This window comes from Chinchilla lanigera, unplaced genomic scaffold (assembly GCF_000276665.1).
Source record: "Chinchilla lanigera isolate Chin_1 unplaced genomic scaffold, ChiLan1.0 scaffold00100, whole genome shotgun sequence".
In the NCBI taxonomy this organism is placed as follows: Eukaryota; Metazoa; Chordata; class Mammalia; order Rodentia; family Chinchillidae; genus Chinchilla; species Chinchilla lanigera.
In genome coordinates, this window is record NW_004955501.1 from 5000376 (window position 1) to 5011692 (window position 11317).

Sequence of the window (11317 nt, forward strand, 5' to 3'; positions counted from 1 at the left end):
GGGGCGAGCGGCTCCCCCCGCTCGCTGCCGAGCGGTGGTACGGTCCTTCCTCGCACGGGCGAGCCGCCGCCTGAGCCCGCCGGGGCTACCGCGACGGCGGTGCGGGGTGCCCACGCCCCACAGGAGAGGGAAAGGAGCGCGCGGGCCGAGGGCTCCAGCGGGAGTGCTCGGCGAGTGGCAGCGCGTGCTAGAAGGAGACGCGCGCGCAGGCCCGGAGAGGTGGGGAGAGGGGGTGGGGAAAGGGGGTGGGGGAGCCAGGGGAGGACGGGGCCCGGCCTCCAGCCGAGAGGGGCGGTGCTCGCGCCTGCGCACTTAGCTCCGTCCGTGGCTGTGGGCGGGCCGAGGGGGGCGGGCGGCGGGAGGAGACGGGGGCGGGATGGACCAAAGAGCCAATCAGGTGTTAAAACGAAGCTCTTAGGTGACAATCCTGCCTCCGACGGGGCGGTGCCCGGTGTGGGGGCGGGGAGAAGCGGGCATATGCAAAGTAAGTGACGTAACGATGACTCGGGTCTTCCGATTGGCTGAGGGCTTTGCCCGGAGGGCGGGCGTTTAGGGCGCTGGCTGGTGACTTGGCTGCAGGGGACCCGCCTGGAGGAGCGGGCGTGTTTCCTCTGGGCGCATGTGTAGATTACACGTGTGTCTGCTCGCCGAGAGCCGACTGTGGCGAGCTTCTACGGAGTGGACAAGCTCCGTGTTAAGCCAGCAGTGTGAAAGACTGTCCCTCCCGCTCTGCCTCTCCACTTTCACCTTGGGTGTGCCAGGCACTACTTTTCCTCTGTTATGAAAATGAGAGGAGGGGCTGGGGATTTAGCTCAGCCGCAAAGCACCTGCCTGGCAAGCGCAAGGTCGTGAGTTCGGTTCCCGGTACCGGAGAAAAAAAAAAACCAAAAAAAAAGAAAAAAAAGAAAAAACGAGAGGAGCAGTGGGCTGCAAGTTTAAATTCCACTTACTGAAAGATCTTTAATAAAAACCGGTAGGTGAATGCAAGGGTACCGACGTTGAACTGCACCCTGCACTAGATATCAAGTTAAATAGATCTGACCCTCCAACTTGTTTGCAAGATGCTAACACTGGTGCTTAAAGATAGGGGAGAGGGAGCAGCTGTTTGCTGCCTGGGCAGTGCCTAACCCGCAGTGGGTGTGAGAGGGACGATCTTTCCAAGTACACTGAGAGTTCCTCTCGCCTTGACTTGAGTCTGGACCGGCCATACATTCTGTTCTTCGCTCTTGTCCCCAAGAAAAGAATTGCATATCACGGAGACGGGAGCCAGAATATCCATGGAACACCTAGCTTTCCTGCTTGCGGACCCTTGAGACCTGGAGGATGAAAAAGGCGGTCTTTCAACGTTCCATTTCCTCCTTTAAGGCCAGAAACCAGCTGTCACAACCCCTGAGGAAATGACTCAGAGGTATAGCAGAATAGCCCAGTGGGGTAGACAGAACCTCGCCAGTGAAGGAGTGAGTTGTCTTTGCCTTTACAGTTCCTCCAGTAAAGGTTCTTCCCTTGCAGCTGCTGCCACTGCTATGAAGAACGAAGGTCGGAAGATGTCAGTGAAGCAAATCGAAGACACGGCCTTCGCCATCAGTGCGCTTACCTGTTGTTCCCCGCATGCGAATGTCCCAGCCCCTGGGATGGTCCCTAGGTGCGTCCTTCTGTGACACCATGTTCCTGTGCTATGGCCAAAGTCAGCACTGCCCAGCAGCACCCTCACGGCCCCACCTCATCCTCTCTAATCAGAACCATTTTCTCTTCTTTTTTCCTCCCTCTGTCCCCTTCTTTCATTCCTCACCCCTCTCTCCTTCCTTTCCTTCCTTTTTCTCTCTCTGAAGCACTTATTTACCTATATTGAAGGCAGTGTCGGCCTGGTGTGGTGGTGCAGTCCTGTAATACCAGCATTCGGGAGGCTGAGGCAGGAGGATTGTGAGCTCAAGGCCAGCCTGAATTGCATAGCGAGATCCTGTCTCAAAAAGACAAAAAACAAACAAACCAAAAGACAGTGTACCTTATTCACAGTTGAGTAATTTGTAATGCCTGCCTTCAATTCCCTTATAACCTAGAAGAGCGAGATACAAGTAACCTGCACGCAGTCCTCCCTTTCTTAGGTCCCCAACAATAGCACATCATGGCCTTGAAGGAATGAATAACGTGAAAACATACAGAGAGGGAACAGCGGTTGAGGCAGCAAGGGCTGACGCTACAGCACCCCCTCCCTGTGGGACTAATGATTGAACCCAGAGCCTTTGCCCTGAGCTCCTTCCCCTGCCTCCCTTTTTTTTTTTCTTATTTTGAGGCAAGTTCTTGTTAATTGCTGAATTGCCTTGTTAATTTGCTGAATTGCCTCAACTAAGCTAAGATTTAAGGTCCTTGCAGAGTGCTGGGACTGCAGCCATGCACCGGCTCCCAGCACATTTTTCAGTGTGATTGAACGCGATCCTCCTCTGTGAAGGAGCCTTTCTTCTGCAGTTCCCCCACCTTGGAACTAACAGCCTGTTTTTTGTTGTTGTACTTAAACTACGTCCCCAGCCCATTTTTAAATTTTTGAGACAGTGTCTCACTAAGTTGCCCTGGCTAGGCTTAAATCCTCCTGCCTGATCCTCCCAGAGTGCTGAAATTATAGGCATGTGCCACCGTGCCTGGCTCTAATTGTACCTCTTTAAATCTCCCCTGCCATCCTCCTGCCTTGTTGCAGAGCGCCCTGAGTCCTGCATCACCACTGCTCCCCACCACCGACCTCCATGGCGAAGCACCCTTCAGCTCTCCTAGTGAAAGCACCATCCTCTCTGCCCCTTGAGTGCGTTTGGACCTTCCCATCCCTAGCCCTAAACAGACCGTCCCTTTTCCTTGCCGGTGGAAAAGGTGAGTGGTGATAAGTACCTGGCCCATTTCCAGGTATTTCAGTGGGTCTTCGAAAGACCTAATGCTGTCTGAATGTGGAGACTTTTCCCTGGATCCTCTAAAGTGGAGCAATTCAGTGGACATCAGTTATTTCCCGCGACGAGCCCTGCTGAGCTCCAGCATCCTGTGAGCTGAAGCTCTGGCCAAGGCCAGCTGGGCCCAGCCCCTTTGTCCCTGGATCATTTTCTGCTGAGCTATTTGTTCCAAATTCCATTCTGCTACCTAGGCTGGAAATTACACTCATGCTCAGCTCAAAGGAATGCGGCTCCTGTTGGCCAGAGAGTGCACCCGGAAATGGACGGGTAGAGTCCTGCTTTTCATGTGTGGCTTCCTTTCTCACATCTGTGAGGCCACCTGCATCACCATCTGACCTGCACCTTTTCCAGCTGGGTAGCAACTCCTTACAGGTCACCGTCTGGGCTCGGGGTAGGAGGCCCACTCCTGATTTCTCTGCAGTCAGCATCGTTTCCTGTGCCTCAGAGGCCCACATGCGTTTCATTTGGCATGATATTTGATACCTTCCTGGAATTACCGGATTTGTATATAGTTCAGTCACATTTATTAATCATTCATTTATATAAAACGTTTATTTGATGAGCACCTACTATATTGCCCAGCCCTATGTTAGGAATTAGGAATAAGTAAATCAGGCCAGGGGTATAGCTTGGTGGTAGTGCTTGTCTAACATGGCCAAGGCCCTGGGTTTGATCCCTAGCATGGCAAGGAAAAAAAGTAAGTAAACAAGGGGAAAAAAGTAAATATAGGCCCTACCCTCATATAGTTTATTCTGCAGTAAACTGGTAGCTAACAAGTATACATGCAATTATAATACATTAAAATTCTTGAGAGTAACCTGGGCATAGTGGCCCATGCCAGTAATCCCAGGACTCTAGGAGGCTGAGGCAGGAGGACCATAAGTTTGAGCCTAGCCTGGTCAATTTAATGACTTAGGGAGACTACATCTCACAATAAAAAATAGTAAAAAGCTGGGGATGTAGGTCAGTGTAAAGGCCTAGGTTTAATACCCAGTACCAAAAAGAAAAGCTGAGTGTGGTAGTGCATGCCTGCAATCCTAGCACTCAGGAGGGTAAGGCAGAAAGATCTCTTCGAGTTCGAAGCTAGCCTGGGCTACATAGTGAGTTTGAGGCCAGGGTGGGCTACATAGCAAAACTGTGTCTCAAACAACCAAAAACAAAAAAAAATTTTTTAAAGATATGAATAGTTTGGGCATTCAGACTACATCACATAAGCATTTGACTGGTGTTTGTAAAATGAAAAGTATCACCATTAATCCCTGAATTTCTCCACTAATAGGAATACACAGATCACGGCCTCTCGGAAAGTTCTCCCTTGTTGGTTTCTGAACACCTGCTAATACTGCCATGTGTAACAAAGAATTTAGCCTTCTCCTGTAGCCACAAGGCCTTTCTTAGCTCATTTCTGGCATATAGGCCCTTGCTAGAGGTGTGGATAACAAGAAGAACAGGCCCCCAAGAAAGCTTCCTCTTGGGAATAACCAATGTGACTGCCCCTCCCACACTAGATATGCCCCCACCCACCAAGGCTCGGCAAGCATAGGGCTCATTACACCCATCCTCAGGGGTCTGGTTTACTGTTGGTTGAGCCACGTGAAGTTGTTACTGGCTTTAAATTTAATTTGTAAATTTTTTTTTCAAGTTTTTTGGAGACTGGATCTCATTAAGTAGCGTGGGCTGGCTTTGAACATACTTTATAGCCCAGGCTGGTTTAGAACTCACAGTAATCCTCCTGCCTCCGCCTCCTGAGTGCTGGGATTATAGGTGTGTGCCACCCTGTCTGGGATCCTGGTATTTTCTGCCTCTCACCCAAAGCCCACTCAGCCATGGTTTCCAGGTCAGTAGGTCAGTGGGGTTGTCACCTTCCCTGGACCGAAGAGCAGGGGGAGTGCAGGCTATACCTGCCCAGACCTCTTTCTGAGCTCAGTCCAAGGCAAGTCCTTTACTGTCTTAGTCTCTTTTCTCATGGCTGAGGCAAAATTCCCGACTCCCAAAGTTAAAGTAGGAAAGATTTATTTAGCTCACAGTCTATAGCAGTGTCAGTCCAAGATTGGCTGGCTCGAAAGCAGGGTGTCGTGGCAGCCAGGTATCACAGCAGAGAAATAGTTCAGGGTGGGCAGAAGATAGCAAAGCAACAAGGGACAACTACAGCTCTTTCTAATCCTTATATCTTATCCAGGCTACTTAGGACAGGTAGCACTCACACCCTTAATCCTAGTGCCCCGATCCTAGCACTGAACCATGAATCAGTCCCAGCCTCACACAGTCTAGATCCAGCTACCTCGGAAAAAGCCCCACCTATGACTCCATGAAGCTTTGCAGGAACATCTATACACAAACCGTAACGTTTACTTTTCCTCTGCCATTTTGGTCCAGCTATTTTTGAGGTCATGGTTGGTTTAGCACGGGATATATGAATATATATATATATATGTGTGTGTGTGTGTGTGTGTGTGTATATATATATATATGTATATATACGTATATGTATATATATATATGTATTTTTTCCCCAAAACATTTAAACCTAGCATGATAGATTAAACCTCTAATCCCAGCACTTTGGGAGGCTGAAGCAGGAGAATCCATACATTAAAAGCCTATGTAGTAAGACTATGTCTCAAAATATATATATATGTATATATATATATATATGTATACGTATATATATTAGAGCCCTCAAAGAGTAAGCTATTTCATGTTCAGTAACTGCAAATGCAGAGCATGTGGCTTTTATTCTTTTTTTCTTAACTGTCAGCAAATGTCTATTGATGGTCTGCTGTGTGAGGCCCCGTGGTGAGCTAGGGCCAGGCTGGAGGGGACAGAAAAGTGTGCCCAGCAAAGCCGCTCACGTGATTGTAAGTCGGGCCACAGCCCTCCGTCGTCATCGTCGTCTTCGCTAACAGTAAGCGCGATCCCCTGGGTTTCCCACTCCCCAGACACTGAGCCAATGCTGGTCCGAACTTCCTCCCTTGCTTAGTCCTCACGAGGCAGAAGTGCTTCTTGTCTTCACTTCACAGTTGAAAACACACGAGATGGAGAGAAGTGAAGCACGCTGCTAGGAAGAGACAGGGCTGTGGCTGAAGCTGGGTCTGTTCCTGAGTCACGCACTGGCCTGCGGAGAAAGGCTACTGCAGAGGCCTCTGCGTGTCCAGTGACGGTGTGGCTCCTTCTTAGTACCTCCCTTCAGCCCGCGTGGAACTGGACTGCTGGTCCACTCCGCAGTCTGGGGTTTAGAGAGAGGACCAGGGTAGCCTCCAGTGATCATTAATTGCCCTGCTGCTCAGTGTAATCGCTGAGGAAGGAAGATTTTTTTTTTTTTTTTTTTAACTTTGGTTGGTTTTTATTTCTTCTATGAGCATTTTGTAGTAAGAAAGCATTTTGAAGACTGGGGCCCAATTCCTTGCAGAGCAATCGCAGGGGGTGGTGTGCTCTGGACTATGCCCCCACCCCCCTGGCCTTGGCAGGCCTCTCTCCATGCACTGGAAAGCCCAGCCCCAAGGAGAAGAATTAGGCACTTTTGGTAGGCTGACCGGGGTGTTTCCCCTTGGTACTAGCAAATCTCATCTTTATGGACATCCTCGAGCCTTGGCCCTGGAATAAAATACATGCCATGAATTTGCACAGAATTGTAAGTTTATATATTATGATGTTATGCTCTGACCCTGCTTCCAAACACAGCTCAGCTCGAGGAGAAATAACTCAGCCTGTCTCAGTGAAATGACACAGTCAAAGGTTCTGGGTGGCGTCCCTCCCCCACCCCCGCCACTTCCATGGCAGAACAACTTGGATCCCAGCTTACCCTGCCCTGTGCTGCCATATTGCCACAAGTCTACAGTTGCAGTAAGATTGGTGACCACTGGATCCCAGTCACATGCCCATTCCCTAGGCCCCTCATATTTCCCAGGATGTCTGGAACCTCATTTCCTGGATATAGAAAATGTGAAGCCTCAAAAATCACCTGCCCACCCCCCTTTTTTCAGTACTTCTTTCATCCCCTTTCCTTTCCCTTCCTCCCTCCTCCTCCATCTCTTCCTTGATCCCCTTCCTTTTTCCGGTACATATTTGCAGTGCACAATGTTTCCATTCCTCGTGTGTAGTTGGTACATGTACACAGCACATCATAATGATTGAGAATTAAGATTGAGAATTGAGATTGAGATTGAGATTGAGAATTGAGTCAAAGGACTTTGCATTTAAACTACACTCCTAGCCCTGTTTCGTGTTTTGTTTTGTTTATGAGACAGGGTCTTGCTGTGTAGTTCAGGCTGGTCGTGGAGATTCTCCTACCTCAGCCTCCTAAATGCCGAGATTACAGGCACACATCACCATGTCCAGTTTCTTAACTCTGGAATATATCTGGTTGAAAATTAATTTGGCAGCAGGTCTTGCCTGACCAGCCTCAGTCAAAGCCAACTCCGTACTGCAGGTGGACTTTGACCTTCTGAGGTCCCCAAGGACTTCCTGCGCCTCCAGCTCAATTCACACACATCATCGTCTTCAGAGTCCTAGGTTGGCTCGGGCTTGCTTCCTGCATTAGCATTTCGGGTTGTGGACATACCTACCAGATCCTCTGCTGGGCGCTGCCCAGTGTGGGTGGTGCACTGCTGTGCCCTCTCTAGAGCCAGTTATGATGCCACAGCGGCTTTGGCCTTTCTGAAGATTCAGTGAACATGAGAGTTGTTTTAGAAAATAGTACATTTAACATTTCATAGGATTATTTATTTTTGCATACTTCACCTCCTAAAGGTTTACATGGAAAGAAGACAAATGACAACATGTCGGCAGGAGAGCCGGGTGTGGTGATGCACACTTACAGTCCCAGCAATTGGGAGGATGAGGCAGGATTGTGAGTTTGGAGCAAGGCTGCTCAAGGTCAGCTTGGACTGCAAGAGCCAGATCTCGTTTCAGAAAACAAAAGCTAACCAAAACTAAAACAAAACAAAAACCTTACCCCATACACAGAAAAAGGAAATAGAGGTAGAAGAGTAAGGTGCCAGGAAAGAAAGGTTGGAATAAAAAATGGCTATCTTGAGGCCCTGAAAAATTGTTTTTGGGGAGATACAGAGAGGGCAAGTTAGGAATTGAGCTTCCCAGTGAGACAAGAGGTCAGGGTGTGGCCAAACTCGATGGGGAAGTAGATGTGACATGTTAATTCCCAGATCCCAGAACATATGCATAGAACAGTTCCCAAAGACCTGCACATGGACTTCTCTCTAGAGCTTGAGCAGGTTTCCAATAGGATATAGCCTAGACCTGCGGTCAGCCTGAGGCGTGAGATCCCAGCACTGCCTCTCAGGACCCAGAAGTGGAAGTTCTGCTGTTTCCTCAAGGTATGGACTACATAAAAGGACACAGACACCAGAGGCTTGCCATTGTGGCTTTCCTCACAATACCTGCCCTGTGTCCTCCAGGGTGTACTTTTATCTTGCGTTTTCCTCTTTTATTCAGCCAAGCTCACTCTGCAGAACCAGTTTCTCCCTCACTCTTCACTTTTACTTTTTCAAATAAACTTTATCACAGCTTTTTTTGCTCATTGAGTTCAATTCTTTGAGACAAGAAAAACCTGGAATCCAACTCTAGGAGTCACTAGCACCACAAAACCCAGTAATGTTTAACCTTGGAGCCATTTTTAGAAGGAGTTACTTGGTGACACTAGCATTCCCCCCTCCACCGTGAAGTCAGGAAATTTCTTTAGCCACCAATGATAATAACTGGGATCCAAGTTGTTCTGCCAAGTTCTTTTGAGCCAAGACTAGACTGTTGTCCCAGCCCCTTGTGCATCTTGTGCATCTGGGCAATACAATCTGTTATGGTTCAGATCTAAAGTGGACCCCTTAGGAGGAGGGGAAAAAGGAAAATCAAGATACATTATGTACAGGTGCAAATTCCCCACAATGAGTGTGATCATTATGAATATCAAAGTATACCAGTAAAATTAAATTTTAAAAAATAGGTCAGCCCGGGCTGGGCTGAACCCCAGACATCTTCGGGAAGCCCGAAAAACAGATGGCATGTACTGAAGTCATGATTATGATCATTTGGATGTGACTCTGATTGGTAACACAAGTATTCATGGAGTCTGTTGCCAAAAAGGCCATGCTCAGGAAGAAGAAGGAGAGCAGCTTTCTCTGCTGGGTGCTTCTGCCATGATGTATGACCTTGTCACTGTTCCCAAAAGAAATGGACTATAGGCTGAAACTTCTACAATCAAAGTAGGATATCCTTCAACATGAAGACCATTGAAGAAAACAGATCTGGCCTCCATTTACCTCAGAGTACAAGACTGCAGTGAGCTTATACTTCTGCTTATTAGCCTATAATATATGCACCAGGAAAAGCCTCTAGCTCCTACCCAAACTTCAACCCTTATTCCTTAGATTCTTCTCTGGTTCAAATTGGACCTGACTCTCCCAGCCCCCAACCTGCCTTCCACCAGAGGCACTGTTCTCTGCAGAGAACTCAGCTCAGTACCACTGGCAAACACAGGATGCAGTGAAGGAATGACTTTGCATGTGGGCAGCCAAGTTGATCAGCAAATCCCTTCTGTGAACTGCACATGTGATGTAGTCTGGCATCACCGCTCCACTGGTTCTCTATGGCCAAGTAACCAAAGAACACCAAAACGTTTCTGAGCAGCTGGATAGAAAAAATACCTGACATTTTTGCTTAATGATGATGACAGTGAAATTCTCCTTGGAAATCGGATATATCTGGATGAATCAGAACTAACTTTGAATTCATAAATAGGTTTTGAGGAAGGATACTTCTGGACACATTGGGTCTACCCTGAGAAAGGGCTGTACTCACTTCCTATGGCTGAAGAAAGCTGGGGACAGCACCAGACATCTGTGGATATCTGCTGGTGTGCATTGGTGTGGCAGGGATTTGAAGTAATTAAGAATGCAAAGAACTAGGTGTGGTGGCACACACCTGTAATCTCAGCACTCGGGAGGCTGAGGCAGGAGGATCTCTGTGAGTTTGAGGACAGCCTGGCTTACATACAGAGTTCAAGGCCAGCCTGAATTATGTGGTGAGACAGTCTCAAAGACAAAAAAAAAAAAAAAAAAGTAAAGAGACAATGAACAACAAAATGGTAGTGAGCCAACACATCCTCTGAAAGCTCAACAAATCAGTTAAAATACTAATTAAATTCCATTTTTAAAATGATTATAAAATAGAGTATAATACACAGTTCAAGTTCTTTTTTTCTAATTTTTTATTAGTACACATTTGCAGGACATATTTACATTCCTTGTGTGGAGCTGGTACGTGGATGTAACACATCTTAATTCCTTTTTCATCCCCTTTCCTTTCCCTTCCTGCCTCCTCCCCCATCTCTTCCTTGATCCCCTTCCTTTTTCCGGTACATATTTGCAGTGCACAGTGTTTCCATTCCTCAAGTATAGTTGGTACATGTACACAGCACATCGTAATTCCTGTTTTCCTCCCTACCCCGCTTTTCCATCCCCCTCCTTCGCAGTTTAATTTCCTATAAGTACAAAAATAGACACCAGTTTTCAGTACTACTATTTTCAACTTCCCATGCCAAGATTTCCAGAGACAAAGGTAGAGAAAAATTGCAAAAAAGAAAAGCAGAGAATTTTATAGAAATGGGGAAATGAGACCAAAAAGCATAGGAAGGGCTTTCACTATGTAGTGAAAGCAAAAGGAAGCAAGAAGGGAAAAATTCTGAATACTGTACGGTAAATAAGATGAGCAAAAAGCAGAACAAAAATGCAAAACTTTCTTCACTTGTCCCTAACACTAAATTGCCATCCTGCTTTGCTTTATTGACCGAAGAGACTGATCTAGATCCAGAGGGCCTGGTAAGTCTCCCCAATTGTCATTCCTGGCTACCAAATGCAGAGATACAAGAAGGCTTCATTTATATGAAGAATTTAAAACAATGAACTTTATCAAAAATTCACCTGATGAGAATTGTCTCTACTAAAACTAATCACAAGCCAGAAGAACACTGTCTTGTGTACAGACTAGACCGAGCATGCTGAAATATGCAGTTGACAGTATGAAAAAAGTGACTTGAATACCTTTTGTAAGAGCAAATATAGAAAAAGGGAAAGAAATGAACATTTATTTGTTTCTTGCAAGAGAGAAATATAAGAAAAATAAACTATATTTTGCTTAGTGAGGAATAAATTGAATAGAAATAAGAGTCAGTGCAAAGGGGCAAAACACGTCCACTAGAGGAAAGATGGCCTCTTCAACAAGTGGTGATGGGAAAACTTGCTCTTCACGTGCCGAAGACTAAAACTATGTCTATTGACATACACCAAAATAAAGTTAAAATGGATCAGAGATCTGCATGTTAAAACAGAAACACTGAATCTACTGGAAGAGAAAGTAGGTAGAAATCTTGAAGACAC

General features: G+C 46.9%; 1 protein-coding gene across 1 annotated transcript; it reads left to right on the forward strand.

Annotated features, from left to right (window-relative positions):
- On the forward strand, positions 1 to 507 carry LOC106146896 (translation initiation factor IF-2-like; the record flags this gene model as incomplete). The annotated part of the gene is given in 1 exon segment (XM_013505754.1): positions 1 to 507. A coding segment is annotated over 1 exon segment (492 nt), but the record flags the coding sequence as incomplete, so codon positions are not given.
- Positions 508 to 11317: the final 10810 nt, after the last annotated feature.